Source organism: Tursiops truncatus, chromosome 11, assembly GCF_011762595.2.
Source record: "Tursiops truncatus isolate mTurTru1 chromosome 11, mTurTru1.mat.Y, whole genome shotgun sequence".
NCBI lineage: Eukaryota > Metazoa > Chordata > Mammalia > Artiodactyla > Delphinidae > Tursiops > Tursiops truncatus.
In genome coordinates this window covers 95,861,185-95,876,416 of record NC_047044.1, presented here as the reverse complement: position 1 = coordinate 95,876,416, position 15,232 = coordinate 95,861,185, and the positions used below count along the sequence as shown (strand labels likewise).

General features: G+C 59.6%; 1 protein-coding gene across 5 annotated transcripts; it reads left to right on the top strand.

Annotated features, from left to right (window-relative positions):
- Window positions 1-3,341: 3,341 nt before the first annotated feature.
- ATN1 (atrophin 1) lies at window positions 3,342-14,624 on the top strand. 5 transcript variants are annotated; one of them, XM_073789080.1, is made up of 11 exons: window positions 3,342-3,501; window positions 7,699-7,885; window positions 8,155-8,343; window positions 8,438-8,551; window positions 9,251-11,238; window positions 11,396-11,618; window positions 12,012-12,708; window positions 12,862-12,954; window positions 13,596-13,739; window positions 14,068-14,248; window positions 14,418-14,624. In XM_073789080.1, the coding sequence occupies exons 2-11, from the start codon at window positions 7,859-7,861 to the stop codon at window positions 14,449-14,451; spliced, it is 3,690 nt and encodes a 1,229-aa protein (XP_073645181.1). In that variant the 5' UTR covers window positions 3,342-3,501; window positions 7,699-7,858; the 3' UTR covers window positions 14,452-14,624. The 5 variants fall into 5 exon arrangements, with proteins under 5 accessions (XP_073645181.1, XP_073645183.1, XP_073645182.1 ...); XM_073789081.1 differs by having other exon boundaries at window positions 3,343-3,501; window positions 8,155-8,292; XM_033867076.2 differs by lacking the exon at window positions 12,862-12,954 and having other exon boundaries at window positions 3,343-3,501; window positions 8,155-8,292.
- The last annotated feature ends 608 nt before the right edge of the window (window positions 14,625-15,232 follow it).

The following is a 15,232-nucleotide window of genomic DNA, read 5'->3' as shown; positions in this document are numbered from 1 at the left end:
TACGGGGCGAGGGTGGGGGGAATTGCAAGGCTGCTCCCTCTGTGGGCCTCCCACTCTGTTTCTTCTCTGAGTTCTGGTCCTGGACCCCCTCTGCCATCCTGCCCAGCTCCAGGACTGGAAGAGGATTCCCGTTCTGTATGGGCAGGACCCGCTTCTCTGCTTTTCTCCTCCTGTGTGGCTGACAACTCAGCCCTTTTCAGTCGAAGAGTTTCTCGCCCCATCCTCTGTGCTCTTCATTACAGCGCGGGCATCTCAGCTTTCCCTTCTCTGTTGTCTCCTGGTGTCCTTTTCTGTTTCCCTTGGGGGCACACCGTACTTTTCTCTAGGGTCCATTATATCCATCTTTCTTCAGTAACTCCTGGTCGGAGCCACATTTCCTAACCTCTGCCCTTTCCTCCTTGCTAGGTCGCCTTCTCATGCCCCCCCCCCCCCAACCCCTCAGGTACTGGCTTGGATTGGGTTACAGCTAGCTCTGCCTGGGCCTCCCAGGCCCCTCTCTCCACTTTCCTTTTGTGCCGTTGCCTGGAGACGGGTGGGTCGTGGGGGACTGGGGCCAGAGAGGGAGCTGGGGTGAGGGATGGTGGTGGGGTGTGTGTGATGCTCCCTGAAGCTGAGTTGTGAGCCCGGCCCTCAGGTAGGGGAGGAATTGGAGGGGGTAGGCCCTGGCTTCTCTTCTCACTCTCCTTATCCCGTTTCCACCACTGCCTACGTTTTTCTTTTAGGCTCCGCTATGTCACCATCCTAGCCCATCCCTTAGTGGTTAAAAAAGGAGGGAGAAGAGCTCGGCCTGGAAAGGAGCTGGGAAGAGCCTGGGCCAGGGCCCAGTGGGGGACTGAACTGAACAGTGCAGACAGGGAGGAAATGCAATGGAGGGGGAACCATGGGGAGAGGAGGAGCCTTGGAACAAAGTTGGGGGGTGGGGAGAAGGAGCTGGGGTTCTCCTAGGACACAGATGAAGGGAGTGGGCAGCGGGGGTGGGTGGGTGGGGTGGAGCTGTCTGGAAAGCCCTGAGGGATAAGGAAGGTGGGACTGGGGTAATAAAGTGAGTGCCAACCAGTTCAAGAGTCTGAAGAGTGGTGATTCATTCCTAGGCCAGGGAAGCCTTCCTGCTCGGGTTCCCCAGTGCCACAGGATCCATTCAGAGCTTCTGGTACTCCTAGAACTAGGCTGAGCCCGGCCCAGGGAAATAGGAGGCAAAATCTACCAGTTGCTGCAGAGCCAAGCTCCTTCCCTCTCAGAAGGCTGGTGGGATCCTACCCTCAGGGCCCACCCTGGGCCTCTAGCTGGCGGGCTCACACACAAACACCACCCCCAGCCCCGACCTGGAGCGCTACTGAGGGCTCCCAGTCCAGACTCCGGCTCCAGCTCTTCCCGTTTCCCAGCCTGCCTCCCTCCCATTCTCTGGCCTTCCCGATCTCAGCTGCCAAAAATCACCCAGCGTCTTGGTGTCCTTTGTCCTGAGAGATGTTGCTGCTCGGTGTGGGGCAGGGAGAGAGCCCAGGAGACTCTGGGGGGTGGGGACTGGGGGTGCTGGCCTCCTGGCTGAAGACTGGGAGTGGCTGGGGACTGTCAGGGGCAGAGGCTGCCTGGAGAGGGGTCTGCGGTGGAGCTGTCTCCACATTAGAATGATCTCGATGGGGGAACCTGGGCACCAGGGGTTGTCTCCACGTGGAGCCTAATCCCCACCCGACCCCTTCCCTGTAGCCCAAAGTACTGTGAGTGATGACTCTGTACAGATTTGAGAAGGAAAATGGAGCTGCTACCAGCCAGAGGGCCTGAGGATGGTGTCCCACTCCCATAAATGAACGCTCATGCGCCCCCTTTCCTACCATTTCCTTCTACTGCTTTCCCTTTCCATCTCCCCTGGCTTGTCCTCCCTATCACTGAATTTCCCTCCTCCTCCGCATGGCCACCAAAGGCCTTGTCTATCTTACATTTCTTTCTCATCTTCATTACCACTCCCTTCCACCCGCACCCCATTCTATCTACCTTGTCTTGCCAAACGAAACCCTCCTCAGCTCTTTTGGAAACCACTCCCCCGCCCCCCCTGGAATCCAGCCATCCCCCCCACCCCCGCCCCATCTCCCACTTTCCTCTCCCACCCAGAACCCAGTCCCCTAGAATCTGCATCTGGTCCTACCGTCTCCATCCTTTCTTAAGGTTCCTCTTGCTTTCCCTTCTCTCTCCACATGACATCTCTAGACTTGTCATTACTCCCAATTCTTATATTTGCAGTTCTTTTCCCAACACCAATCACCCCCAAACTCTTCACTCTCGTCCAGAAACCCCATCCTCCTGTGTATGTCTCCACCTTTTCAATTTCTTCCCCTCCTTATGACCCCAAACTTCCATCCCATTCTCTCTCACAAATGCCCTCCCAAAGCTCTTCTGCTACACGTTTGCCAAAGACGCTGTCACCCCAAGCTTCTTTCCCCTCCCCTTGTCACACACCTCACTGCCCCCGTGGCCCCCAAGAAACTCCATCTCTCCAACCTAACTCCATTACCCCATCTCTGCCACAAACCCACAGGTCTCCCCCTCACCTCTACCGCACACCCCTTGGCCCCCAAACTTCTCCAGCCCCCCTCATAACTGCCCACACAACCCACGGCCCCTCCTACCTAGCCCTCTCCCGCGCCAGGCCCGCGGGCTCCCCGCATTCCGCCTGAGCGAACCCCTCCCCGCGCCCAGGCCCCCTCGGCCTCTGTCTCTGACAACTCGCCCGGCGCCTCCCCTTCTCCGGATCCCCCTCCCCCCCTCGCCTCGCCGCTCGCCTCGCGCTCCCTCCCTCCCTAGCGGCTCCCTCCCGGCCCCTCTCTCCTCCGTTCCTCCGCGCTCCCTCCTTCTCCCTCTTCCTCCCTTCTCCCATCCCCCTCTCCCAAGCGCCCTCCCTTCGCCGTCCGCTTTCCTGTGCGAGTCGCCGGACGCGCAGCCCAGCCCGCCCGCCCGCAGCCCCGCGTCGGGCCGGGGCCTGGGGCCGGGACCCGTTTCGGGGGGACCGCCGGCCTCTGGGAGGGGCCAGGAGGGGGCGAGGGAGACGACCGCCCGGGAAGGGGCGGGGGCCGCGGGCGGAGGCCGCCTAGGGGGCCGGGGATCGCGCGACTGCAGGCTGCGCGGGGCGGGCGCGGGCGGCGGGCGGCGGGTCGGAGCCGAGCGGAGCGCCAGCCGGGCCGCGGGGGCGGGCGGCGGCGCGGCGGGGGCGGGCTGCGCGGCCCGGGCGTTCCGGGTGGCCTGGGGAGGCGGCAGGCCTGGGGAGGGGCCGAGCGAGAGCGGGGATCGGGATTTGCTCCGGAGGCGGGCGGGCGATCGGGGCCAGGTGGGGTAGAAGGGGGGATGGGGGCCGCCCTCCGGGGGGGTCGGGGCCGCCGCCGCCGCCGTCGCGGCGGCGACTGAAGCCGGGAAGAGGAGAGGGGGGCGGGGGAGCGGCCGCCGCCGCCCCCCGGAGGCGCCGGAGCCCCGAATCCCGCTCGGAGCCAGCCAGCCGTCCCGAGCTACAACCAGGTAAGATCTGCCGCGGCCCGGGCCTCGGGCCCGCCCGGGTTCTGGCCCGCGGCTCCCCACCCCCACCCCTCGTAGTTCCCCCTCCCGCCGCCGCCGCCTCCATTTGTTATTTTCCCGATCCGGTCCCCCACTGCGGGCACTGCCTGGCCTGAGGTTGGGGGCTCAGGGGGTGGGGCCAGGCCCCGAGGAGGGATGGGGGCCGGAGCACCCGGAGGATCGGGAAGGTGGGGGGAGGTGGGAGGATCTCAGGAGGAGGGCTGATGGGGCAGGAGGGTAGCCAGGACCCTGGGACCCAAAGAGGAACCCCGAGGTGGAGGGTCGGCGGAGGAAAAATGGGATGCCCGTGAGGGGGCTTCGGGGCGAAGGCAAAAAGGAATGGAGAGATGGCAGCGAGGTGGGGCATGAGGACTCCAGGAAAAGCCCCAAAGGCCCAGAACCCGGGTTTCAGAGCCCGGGGTTCGGGGTGCTAGGTGTAGAAGGGAGTTGGGAAATGGGGAAGGGGTGTGGTAGGTGGGAAGAGAGGGATTGTAGCTGATGAGGGAGGAGAATGGAACCTGGGGAAACGGGGGCTCTGAGAGGGCCACCTTTGAGAAGAAGAACCCGGCGTGTTCCCGGGTGGAAGTGGGAAAGTGATGCCTTTGTGACTCAGTTTTCTTTCCCCTACCCCGGGTCACCTCTGACCTTGTTTTTCCAATCTCAGACACAGGTACTTCTTGGAGAGGGGCACACTGGGGCCCAGTAGTGTGGGTCCTCCTGCAACTGATGAGGAAGACTGGAACCCTGAAGGGAGAGTTAGGGAGCAAGGGTTTCTGGGAGGGTGGAAACACAGGAGAGAATTGGGCAGTCTTATAGGCACTCCAGACAAGTTGTGACCCCCATCCTCAAATCCGCAGAGCACCCACTGCCCCTCTAGCTGCGGTTTCCTGAAGAGGGGGTGGACCTTCATTACTGTTTTGTGCTCAGAGATTTCCCTTTGTGCGTGGACTTATTTCTACTGGGGTAGGTACTCTTAAGCTCCCTTCCCTGAGGGTGCTATAGGAGGACAGGAGCTGCTTTGGCAACTGCAGGGGGAGTTGCTGGCAGCTGGACCCCCGGGATGGACTGTAGAGGGGCAGGTTCTGCCATTTTGTTGCCATGGCAATGATCCAGCGGGATGTCTAATAGACGGGGGTTCAGAATCTTGATGGGGCCTTTGGCTATGCCCTTGGAACTCTTGGCTGGGTTCTGGAGGATGTTTCTGGAGCTGCTCATGGAGAGGAGGTTCCCCAAGGGGTCCACCCCCTTCCATCCAGCTGTCTTTGGGAAAAAGGTAGACATATTACTTGCAGGTCATAGTTGTTTCTCTAAGACCCTCCCTTTAGGCATGGTGGGGGGATAGAAGTGCTCCTGTTCCAAGTTATACCATCCTTTGGCAGTTCATTATTAGGGACTTTTTGTATAGTCTTTTTGCTTCTTTGCACAGGTATTCTTCCATTTTCTTAAACTTGAGTCTTCCTTCCCAAGTATCCCTTTTCGTCTTTCCCAGACTATCCCCCACAGCGACCCCTTCCCTCAGCTAACCTTGGACCTTCTGTTTCTCTGACCTTGTAGGAATGGCTGGGCTCTCCATGCCCATCCCAGGTGAGGGTGGCCCGGGGGAGAGGGCCGTGGAACAGCCTGGTGTAGTGGAAATACTCCAGAACAGGAGTCGGGAGACCTGGGTCTAGTCCTGGCTGTACCTCTAACTAACTGTGACCTTGGTCAAGTCACTTCTTATTTCTTTGAGCCTCAGCTTCATTATCAGATGAAGGGATTATAGATAAGATGATATCTGAGGCCCCTCTGACAACTGTAGATTCTCAGGCTTAGGCCAGTGCCTTGTTATCTGCTGGTCTGGGCTGCACTGTTATCTAGGACTGGTTTGTGAGTCTGGCAGGTCTGGAATGATGGTGGAGGCTGGGCCAAAGATCCTGGAAGTCACCCTGCAAGCCCATCCTAGAAAGCCTTGTGCCTCGAGTGTATTCCTTCAGACAGCCTCCTCAGATTTCTCCCTTAATTTCTTTTCTTGTTCTTACTTAGAGACTCTTTCCCTATTTTTCACGTTTTCACCTCCGCAATCCGGCCTTTATCCTTTTGCTTTTGCGGTAAGGTGCCGAAGTTGAATGTGCTTAGTGTCTTGCAGACACATAGTAGGTGCTTGTAGATGGATCGGAGTTACAGTGACCGGCTACTAGGACAGGAAGGAGGGTAGCTCAGCTTGTTGGTGCTAAAACGTGCCCCAGGTTCAGGAATGTATATATAACCCAGCCCTACCTCCTTCTCTCTCCTGCCACTCCTTCTCCCCGGGGTCACCTACCCTTTTATGACTGCTTTTCTCCTTCAGAGCTACTCATTGCTAATTTTATCAGATTTTAACTGATTAAAGAAGTTGAGGTTGGGGAGGGCCACGCGAGGCTTGCTCTGTTCTTCAGGTACATCCCTGCCTTTCTCTGACCTATTGGATCCCCTGACTCTCACCAACCATGAACAGGTTCTGTGATAGGAAGGAGAGATGAGCGCCCTCCTTTAAGGGGCTGGCAAAGACACCCCAGTCACAGTCATCTCTCGTGCTTTTGTTAGGATTGTTTTCCCCTTTTGTTATGTTGGGTTTTGTTCTTTGTGGGGGGGGGGGGGGCGTTGACAGTATTTGAAAACCAATTCACACAACAACTCCAAAGTGTAGTAATAGTTGTAATGGAAGAGAAATGGCTGGTGTACTGGGCAGAGCACCAGCTGTAAGTTCAGAAGACAGGGGGCTCCGTCCCAGCTATTTCGGGACTCTAAGTAAGTAAATTGTTATTAAGTTTCCTGGAAAGGTTAGGCTCACCCCTCACTGCATGCCTCAGTAGGGTTCAGTGGAGGTGAGTGAGAGGTATTTACTCTGTATTCCTTGGGAAAAATAGTGCTACAGAATGTAGAAAGGCTATTTCCCTAGCCAGGCCTCCTAACTAACTCAGAATAGGTGGCTAAGCCTACTCCATTTGCACTGAGGCCAGCAGCACTTCATTCGAGAAGACCTACTGAAGTTAGTGGGTTTACAGGTCAGTAGCAAGAACAGACCAGAACATCCATATATACATGACATCTGTGGGGAATAGAGAAAGGAAGAAAACTGTAAGAAGATATCATTTTTGTTCTCAAAAGATCTTACGGTTAGTAATATGGAGAGATGTGACACTTCGCAAGAAATACAAACACGTGCAAATGAAAATTACTGGCTATGTAGCTAGGCCGTGAGGAGGGATGAGTCCCTGTCTAAGCCAGGTGGGAAGACAGGCTTACAAATGTGTACATTTGTCTCGTTTACCCACTGTTATTCACTGATTTGGTTGGTAGAGTGAGAGCCTGGACTTTTCCTCTAGCCGTAGGGAACGCAAGCACTAGAGCAGGGGTCTTACGAGACTCTCAGAATTGAAGTTCTGCACTTTGGGGATACCTAGGTTTGGTCTTGGCCTTGGTCGGGCTGTGTGCCTTTGCACTGTAGAATGGGACATTGTTCTCCCACCTACTCTGATGTGAAAAAAAGATTCTTTTCATATCTCTGGGACTGATCTAGGCCTTCTGAGAATTCTCCCCACCAACTTCTGATGAGAGTACAGCTAAGTACTGAAGAGCGAGCATGGGCTTTGAAGTCAGGGAGATGGGGCTTGGTTCTGGTGCTGTCACTGGTTCCTCACTGTGTATTTATCACACGAAGTTGGGCAAGTCACAGTCACAATCTTTGAGCCTCGGTTTCTTCACCTGTATAATGGGGATAATAAGAACACCTCCTTTTCAGGGTTGGTTGTAAATATTAGATGAAATTGTACACGTAAGGGCTTGACGGAAAGACGCTACTCCGTAAATCAGCTAATACTTCAGCTACGTTTCCTTATGCTCCTTTTAAAGGCTCTGTGGAATTCGTGTGTGTGCATCTATTTCCTAGGGATCACGAAGGGTGACACGGTGTGATCTCCTGAACTGGGGTGCACAGGCACCTCGGCGTTTTCTGCCTTCCCACGAGATGAAAGGGATGCTGTTGCCGGCAGAGTTGCCCTCACAGGCGGCTGGGACGACCCATGGGCACGCCAGCAGTGTCTCATGGCTGGGCTGCTTACTCAGCCCCTTGACAGGCACGGTAGTGTCCCCTTCAGACTAGTGTTTCCCAGTTTGGAGACTCTGATGGTCTTTTTCCAACAGGCTTCACTGAAAACAGACCGTGTGAGTTCCAGGTGCCTGTACTGGAAACTTGGAGATCCTGCTTCCCAGGCCACAGCTGTGGGGAGCTTAGGGTGAAGCAGATAAGTTTCTATATTCAGCTGCCCAGGCGGAGGAGAATGGGGTCTCCACAGCCTGAAGAATGAAGACACGACAGAATAAAGACTCAGTGAGTAGGAGCTAAAATGAGAAACACGAAAGATCAAGGGCAGGGAAGCTTCCGGCCTGTCCCAGGGCCCAGCCCGCCCCTGCCACCCAGATCCACTCTTTCCTCTCTTCCACTGCCAGGCAGCACCTCCACCCCCCAGCAGATGAGCCTGGCTTTGAACCCCATCCTTCTGGGACACCCGCTGGCGGGGGAGAGTAGAAATAAGGCACATGATGAAGTGAGGCACAAGGTAGAAAACGACATGACCTGCTTGCCTCCTTCTCCCTCAGATGTCAATGAGGAGTGGACGGAAGAAAGAGGCCCCTGGGCCCCGGGAAGAACTGAGATCGAGGGGCCGGGCCTCCCCTGGAGGGGTCAGCACGTCCAGCAGCGATGGCAAAGCCGAGAAGTCTAGGCAGACGGCCAAGGTATTCTGTCCCCATGTCCTGCAACAGGCTGCCCAGGCACCAGGGCTGATGGTGTGTATGTGTGTTGGGGGGAACTTCCTGTCTGGCTGAGGGTCCTGGTGGAGCTCGCGAGGTATAGGACAGGCATTTTCTTTCTCTCTAACAGAAGGCCCGAGTAGAGGAAGCCTCCACCCCAAAGGTGAGCAAGCAGGGCCGGAGTGAGGAGATCTCGGAGAGTGAAAGTGAGGAGACCAACGCGCCAAAAAAGACCAAAACTGAGGTGGGAGACCCTTGCAGCCATCCTGACCCATGTTCTGACCATTCTTTCACCCAAACTTCCTTTTGCTCACAGTTCTTATTTTAGTTTTGCCTGGAACGTGCGAGAAGAGTCTTATCCTAGCGCTTATTAAAGTAGCCTGTCTGTGTGTCAGTCAGATCTTCAGAGCCTTGGCCAGACTGTCAGATGATCAGGCAGGGCCGGAAGGGGACGGGAAGAGTGTGGGGATTCTAGCCTCTCCTTTTCTAGGTGCTGGCTTTCATGCAGGGGCTGGGGAGGAGATCCAGGCTGAGGAGTCTCAGTGGAAGGAACAAATAAATCATAAGGAGCATGCAGAAGTGGTCTTTTTAAGAACCAGTGGTTTCTGGGATGTGTAGTTAAAGGGGTGGATGAGACGAGAGGATGGCAGATGGGCTGGTGGGTGGAAGACAGGGATTTGGGTTCAGCTGTGGACTGGGAGAAGGTGCAAGAGATGGACACTCGAGGAGGGAACTCAGGCGGCTGCTGGGGAGCAGCAGAGACCGCGGGGAGAGTGGGGGAACCCCCGGATGGCAGGGAGGTGGGCTCCAGCAGGAGTACTCAGCGCATCGTGGCACAGTGGTGTGCTGTGAGCGGGAGGTTATTTTGTGCGAGGGAGGCCCCCAGTCCAGAAGCAAGGAAGGAAAAGGCAAGGGAGAAATGGCCATCCCTCTTCTACCGCAGGAGCTCCCTCGGCCACAGTCTCCCTCGGATCTGGATAGCTTGGATGGGCGGAGCCTCAATGATGATGGCAGCAGCGACCCTAGGGATATCGACCAGGATAACCGAAGCACGTCCCCCAGCATCTACAGCCCTGGAAGCGTGGAGAATGACTCCGACTCGTCTTCTGGCCTGTCCCAGGGCCCAGCCCGCCCCTACCATCCACCTCCACTCTTTCCTCCCTCCCCTCCCCCTCCAGAGAGCACCCCCCGACAGCCAGAGCCTGGCTTTGAATCCCATCCTTCTGGGACACCCACTGGCTATCATGCTCCCATGGAGCCTCCCACATCTCGAATGTTCCAGGCTCCTCCAGGGGCCCCTCCCCCTCATCCACAGCTCTATCCTGGGGGCGCTGGTGGAGGAGTTCTGTCTGGACCCCCAGTGGGCCCCAAGGGAGGAGGGGCTGCCGCTTCAGTGGGGGCCCCTAGTGGGGGTAAGCAGCACCCCCAGCCCCCCACCCCCATTTCAATATCAGGCTCTGGGGCTGGTGGTGCTCCCCCAACAAAGCCACCCAACACTCCAGCTGGTGGTGGAAACCTACCGTCTGCTCCACCGCCAGCCACCTTCCCCCATGTGACACCAAACCTGCCTCCCCCGCCTGCCCTGAGACCCCTTAACAATGCCTCCGCCTCTCCTCCTGGCCTGGGGGCCCAGCCGCTAGCTGGGCATCTGCCCTCCCCCCATGCCATGGGGCAGGGTATGGGTGGACTTCCTCCCGGCCCAGAGAAGGGCCCCACTCTTGCTCCGTCACCCCACCCTTTGCCCGCTGCGTCCACCTCTTCTGCTCCCGCCCCGCCAATGAGGTATCCTTATTCGTCCTCTAGCAGCAGCTCTGCAGCAGCCTCCTCTTCCAGTTCTTCTGCCTCGGCCTCGGCCTCCCAGTACCCAGCTTCCCAGGCACTGCCCAGTTATCCCCACTCCTTCCCTCCCCCCACCAGCCTCTCTGTCTCCAATCAGCCACCCAAGTATACTCAGCCTTCTCTCCCATCCCAAGCTGTGTGGAGCCAGGGTCCCCCCCCACCTCCTCCCTACGGTCGCCTCTTGGCCAACAGCAATGCCCACCCAGGCCCCCTCCCTCCTTCGGCTGGAGGCCAATCCGCTGCCCACCCGCCAGTCCCGACACATCACCACCACCACCAGCAACAGCAGCAGCAGCAGCAGCAGCAGCACCATGGGGGCTCTGGGCCCCCTCCACCCGGGGCATATCCTCACTCCCTGGAGAGCGGTAGCTCCCACCACGCACACCCCTATGCCATGTCTCCCTCACTGGGGTCTCTGAGGCCCTACCCACCAGGGCCCGCACACCTGCCTCCACCTCACAGCCAGGTGGCCTACAGCCAAGCAGGTCCCAGCGGCCCCCCAGCCTCTTCCTCTTCCAATGCCTCTTCCTCCTCTCAAGGGTCCTACCCGTGTTCACACCCCTCTCCTTCCCAGGGCCCCCAAGGGGCGCCCTACCCCTTCCCACCGGTGCCTCCGGTCACCACCTCCTCGTCTACGCTTTCCACGGTCATTGCCACGGTGGCTTCCTCGCCAGCAGGCTACAAGACAGCCTCCCCACCTGGGCCCCCACCGTATGGCAAGCGAGCCCCGTCCCCAGGGGCCTACAAGACAGCCACCCCGCCCGGATACAAGCCGGGGTCCCCGCCCTCCTTCCGAACGGGGACCCCACCGGGCTACCGAGGCGCCTCGCCACCCGCAGGCCCAGGGACCTTCAAGCCGGGCTCGCCCACGGTGGGGACCGGGCCGCTGCCGCCTGCAGGGCCCTCGGGCCTGTCATCCCTGCCACCACCGCCTGCGGCCCCCGCCTCAGGGCCGCCCCTGAGCGCCACGCAGATCAAACAGGAGCCGGCTGAGGAATATGAGACCCCCGAGAGCCCGGCGCCCCCGGCCCGCAGCCCCTCGCCCCCTCCCAAGGTGGTAGACGTGCCCAGCCACGCCAGCCAGTCGGCCAGGTGAGAGGCGGGGTGGGGGTGGGGGTGGGGTGGCGGGCGCGGGACGGGCCTTGCATTCGTTCGTGTGGTGCTTTTCAAAGTACTCCAGGCCCTGGTCTCGGCCGCTGGTGCGGGGCCGCTCGCAGAGGCTGAGCGCGCGCTGCCTCCCGCCCGGCAGGTTCAACAAACACCTGGACCGCGGCTTTAACTCGTGCGCGCGCAGCGATCTGTACTTCGTGCCGCTGGAGGGCTCCAAGCTGGCCAAGAAGCGAGCCGACCTGGTGGAGAAGGTGCGGCGCGAGGCCGAGCAGCGCGCGCGCGAAGAAAAGGAGCGCGAACGCGAGCGGGAACGCGAGAAGGAGCGCGAGCGCGAAAAGGAGCGCGAGCTGGAACGCAGCGTGGTGAGTTCACCGCGCGCCGCCTCCCGCCTCTGGCCCGCCCTCTACGCGACTCGGGGAGGCTCGAGGGGTGGGGATGGTGGGGGGGGGGTCATGCGCCACCTGTCGGAGGGGAGGAGCCACTGCAGCCCAGGAAATGGAGACCAAAGGATTCCAGCGGGAGGAATTGCATCTCTGGGCTGGAGGGAGGCAAGCTCAGGTCAGGGTACCTGTGGATCCCAGGAAGAGCCACTAACCTACATAGGAAGAGAAGGGGCAGGGAAGTCCCTGGCGGGCTGAGTTCCAATGAGTTGAGGCTTTAGGTGTTCAATGCTGAGACATGAGCAGCTGAGGACCAGGGCCAGCCACCTCTTTCCAACCTGCCTTTTTGACCCCGCTTCTCCGTGTATCCCACAGAAGTTGGCTCAGGAGGGCCGTGCTCCAGTGGAGTGCCCACCGCTCGGCCCAGTGCCTCATCGCCCTCCATTTGAGCCGGGCAGTGCTGTGGCTACAGTGCCCCCCTACCTGGGTCCCGACACTCCAGCCCTGCGCACCCTCAGTGAATACGCCCGGCCCCACGTCATGTCTCCTGGAAATCGCAACCATCCATTCTACGTGCCCCTGGGGGCAGTGGACCCGGGGCTCCTGGGTTACAATGTCCCGGCCCTGTACAGCAGTGACCCAGCAGCCCGGGAGAGGGAGCGGGAAGCCCGTGAACGAGACCTGCGTGACCGCCTCAAGCCTGGCTTCGAGGTGAAGCCTAGTGAGCTGGAACCCCTGCACGGGGTCCCTGGGCCAGGCCTGGATCCCTTCCCCCGACACGGGGGCCTGGCTCTGCAGCCTGGCCCACCTGGCTTGCACCCTTTCCCCTTTCATCCGAGCCTGGGGCCCCTGGAGAGAGAACGTCTAGCGCTGGCAGCTGGGCCAGCCCTGCGGCCTGACATGTCCTACGCGGAGCGTCTGGCAGCTGAGAGGCAGCATGCAGAAAGGGTGGCTGCCCTGGGCAACGACCCGCTGGCCCGGCTGCAGATGCTCAACGTGACCCCCCATCACCACCAGCACTCCCACATCCACTCTCACCTGCACCTCCACCAGCAGGATGCCATCCATGCAGGTGAGACTCCTGCTTCCTTGCCCAGGCCCTTTGAGGCCACCTTGCCGCCCTGGCAAGTGATCGGTGCTTCTGTCCCTCGGGCCAGGACTTCCCTCCCCACGTCTGGCCTGAGCCTCTCTCCTGAGATTGCTGCCCTGGCCTTTGCCTTCGCAGCCCGTCTCCTCCTGCCCCAGCCTTGCCACGGAGACCCTTCCCCACACCCCAGCCCTCTTCAGGTCTGGTGCCCACCCACGACAGAGGCCCAAGGTGGGAACCTTTGAAGGAGCACGGTCTTCCTCCCCTCACAGCCCCTGCCTCTGAGCCTTCACGTAACTATTTTCTTCTTCCTCTGGATTCAACTCTTGTTTCTTGCCATCTTCTCCCCTCCCTGGCGGAGGTGTTTCATGTTCCTCTCTGCCTCTGGATCTGTGACCTTCTGGAAAGAGAGCCTTGTGGCTCTGGTTGTGGGATCACAGTTGACAACGAGCTTTACTCACTGTCTTTTCACCGCATTTCTTACTGTCAGAACACTGCCCCGTGTAGCCTCACAGTCACGTTCATTGCAGGCTCCTTGTGCTTTCTCTCTTTGAAGCTCCTCCCCGTCTCATTTCCTAAACTTCCAATCCTCTTCCGTCTCCTCTCAACAGTCCACTCCTCCCTCCCTATTCCTCAGGCCCCTCTGCCAACTGTAATCTCCTGTCCTCTGCCATCTGTACATCCCTACTGCAGTAGGGTCTTGCCCTGTCCATCTCCCAGGCCCCTAGTTCCTCCACTGTGCCTCCTTGATCCACTGGATCTCCCAGTGTGTGATTGCCCACCTCTCGTCCCAGGCATGGATGCCTTCACCCAAATGCATGGCTTTCCCCAAACCTCCCTCTGGTGACACCTTCCTCTTCTCTACCCTCCAGCCTCTGCCTCGGTGCACCCTCTCATTGACCCCCTGGCCTCAGGGTCTCACCTTACCCGGATCCCCTACCCAGCTGGGACCCTCCCCAACCCCCTTCTTCCTCACCCTCTGCACGAGAACGAAGTTCTTCGTCACCAGCTCTTTGGTAAGGATGGAGGTCTCGGGGTTGGGGAAGGTCTCACGAGGGAAGGGCAGAAAGGAGGAAGTTAGGTGGTGGGATTGGCCTGGTTGGGCTTGGGGAGAGATGAGGAGGTGCCCAGAGGAGCTGGGAACGGGAGTAGGAGGGCTGAGGCCCTGCCCAAGAGAGGCACAGGGTTTAGGGCCAGGCTAAGAGGCCTGAATCCTAACCACCCCTGGCAACTTGCTGGGCTGGCTGTCACCTAAGTTGATTAGTGGCAGCTCCTCTGTATGTAAAGCGGCTGGCTACCTCAGTACGCCATCAGTCACGTGGCCCCTAACCTTCCTGCCCACAGCTGCTCCTTACCGGGACCTGCCAGCCTCCCTCTCTGCCCCGATGTCAGCAGCTCACCAGCTGCAGGCCATGCACGCGCAGTCCGCGGAGCTGCAGCGCTTGGCGCTGGAGCAGCAGCAGTGGCTGCACGCCCATCACCCGCTGCACAGTGTGCCGCTCCCTGCCCAGGAGGACTACTACAGGTACCGCAGGGCGCCCTAGGCCAGCCCGAGGGGACGCAGCTCAGCCCGCCTGGGATGGGCTGTGGCTCCCGTGGGAGGGGAACCCCTTCCCCACCATCCTCTGTGAGAGAGGCCAGGTCAGGATGGACCTCAGTCTCTCACTCCCTGCTCTGCCCCCCTCTTCCCCCAGTCACCTGAAGAAGGAAAGCGACAAGCCGCTGTAGAACCTGCGATCAAGAGAGCACCCGTGGCCCCTGCATCTGGACCCAGGAGGCCTCCCTCCCCGCCTGCCACTCAGAGCGGAGGGGGGTGCCGCTCAGTCCCAGGGCCTGGGCCTCTGGGCAGAAGGAAGGAGGAAGGGACAGATGGAAGGCCAAGGCTCCTGTGGTGTGCGGAGGTGGGGAGGGGGCGAGGGTGAGGGCGGAAAGCGCACAGCATCTTGGACCAGGTCCCTCTCCCTTGGCCCCCGCCTTTCTCCCTCCCCCACGCCCCACCCCCGTGGCCACCGCCTCTCCCCCACCCCTTGGTGTGATTATTTCATCTGTTAGATGTGGCTGTTTTGCGTAGCATCGTGTGCTGCCCCTGCCCCTCCCCAGCCCCCGTGTGCGCGCCCCCCACTGCGATGTATGCCCCTTGCCCTTCCCCCACATTAATAATTTATATATATAAATATCTATATGACGCTCTTTAAAAAACATCCCAAACAAAACCAACCAAACAAAAACACCCTCACGACTCCCCAGGAAGATGTCTGTGGCTGTTTCTTTGTGGGCTACTGGGCGTGGGTTGGGGGCGTGGGTCTCTGTGCGGCGACGCCTCGAGAGAAAGCTGTGGGATCACCGGAGACTAGCCCGGAGGTGGGTGGGGCCCCTGGAGAGTTGGAGAGGGGACCTCGAAGAGCCCGGGGTCCTGGAGCTCTGGCTCTGCCCTAACGGGGTCCGTTATGGCGCAGAGTCTTGGCCTTCCTCCCAAGGCCGGCGAGTCAGGACGCTGGCGGCCTGGGAC

Excerpts from the sequence above, each read along its gene's own strand:
- ATN1 (XM_073789080.1), top strand. The coding sequence starts at position 7,859 with ATGAAGACACGACAGAATAAAGACTCA. Across the intron at positions 7,886-8,154 it reads CACGACAGAATAAAGACTCA|ATGTCAATGAGGAGTGGACG; the intron begins GTGAGTAGGAGC and ends CTTCTCCCTCAG. Across the intron at positions 8,344-8,437 it reads CCCAGGCACCAGGGCTGATG|AAGGCCCGAGTAGAGGAAGC; the intron begins GTGTGTATGTGT and ends TCTCTCTAACAG.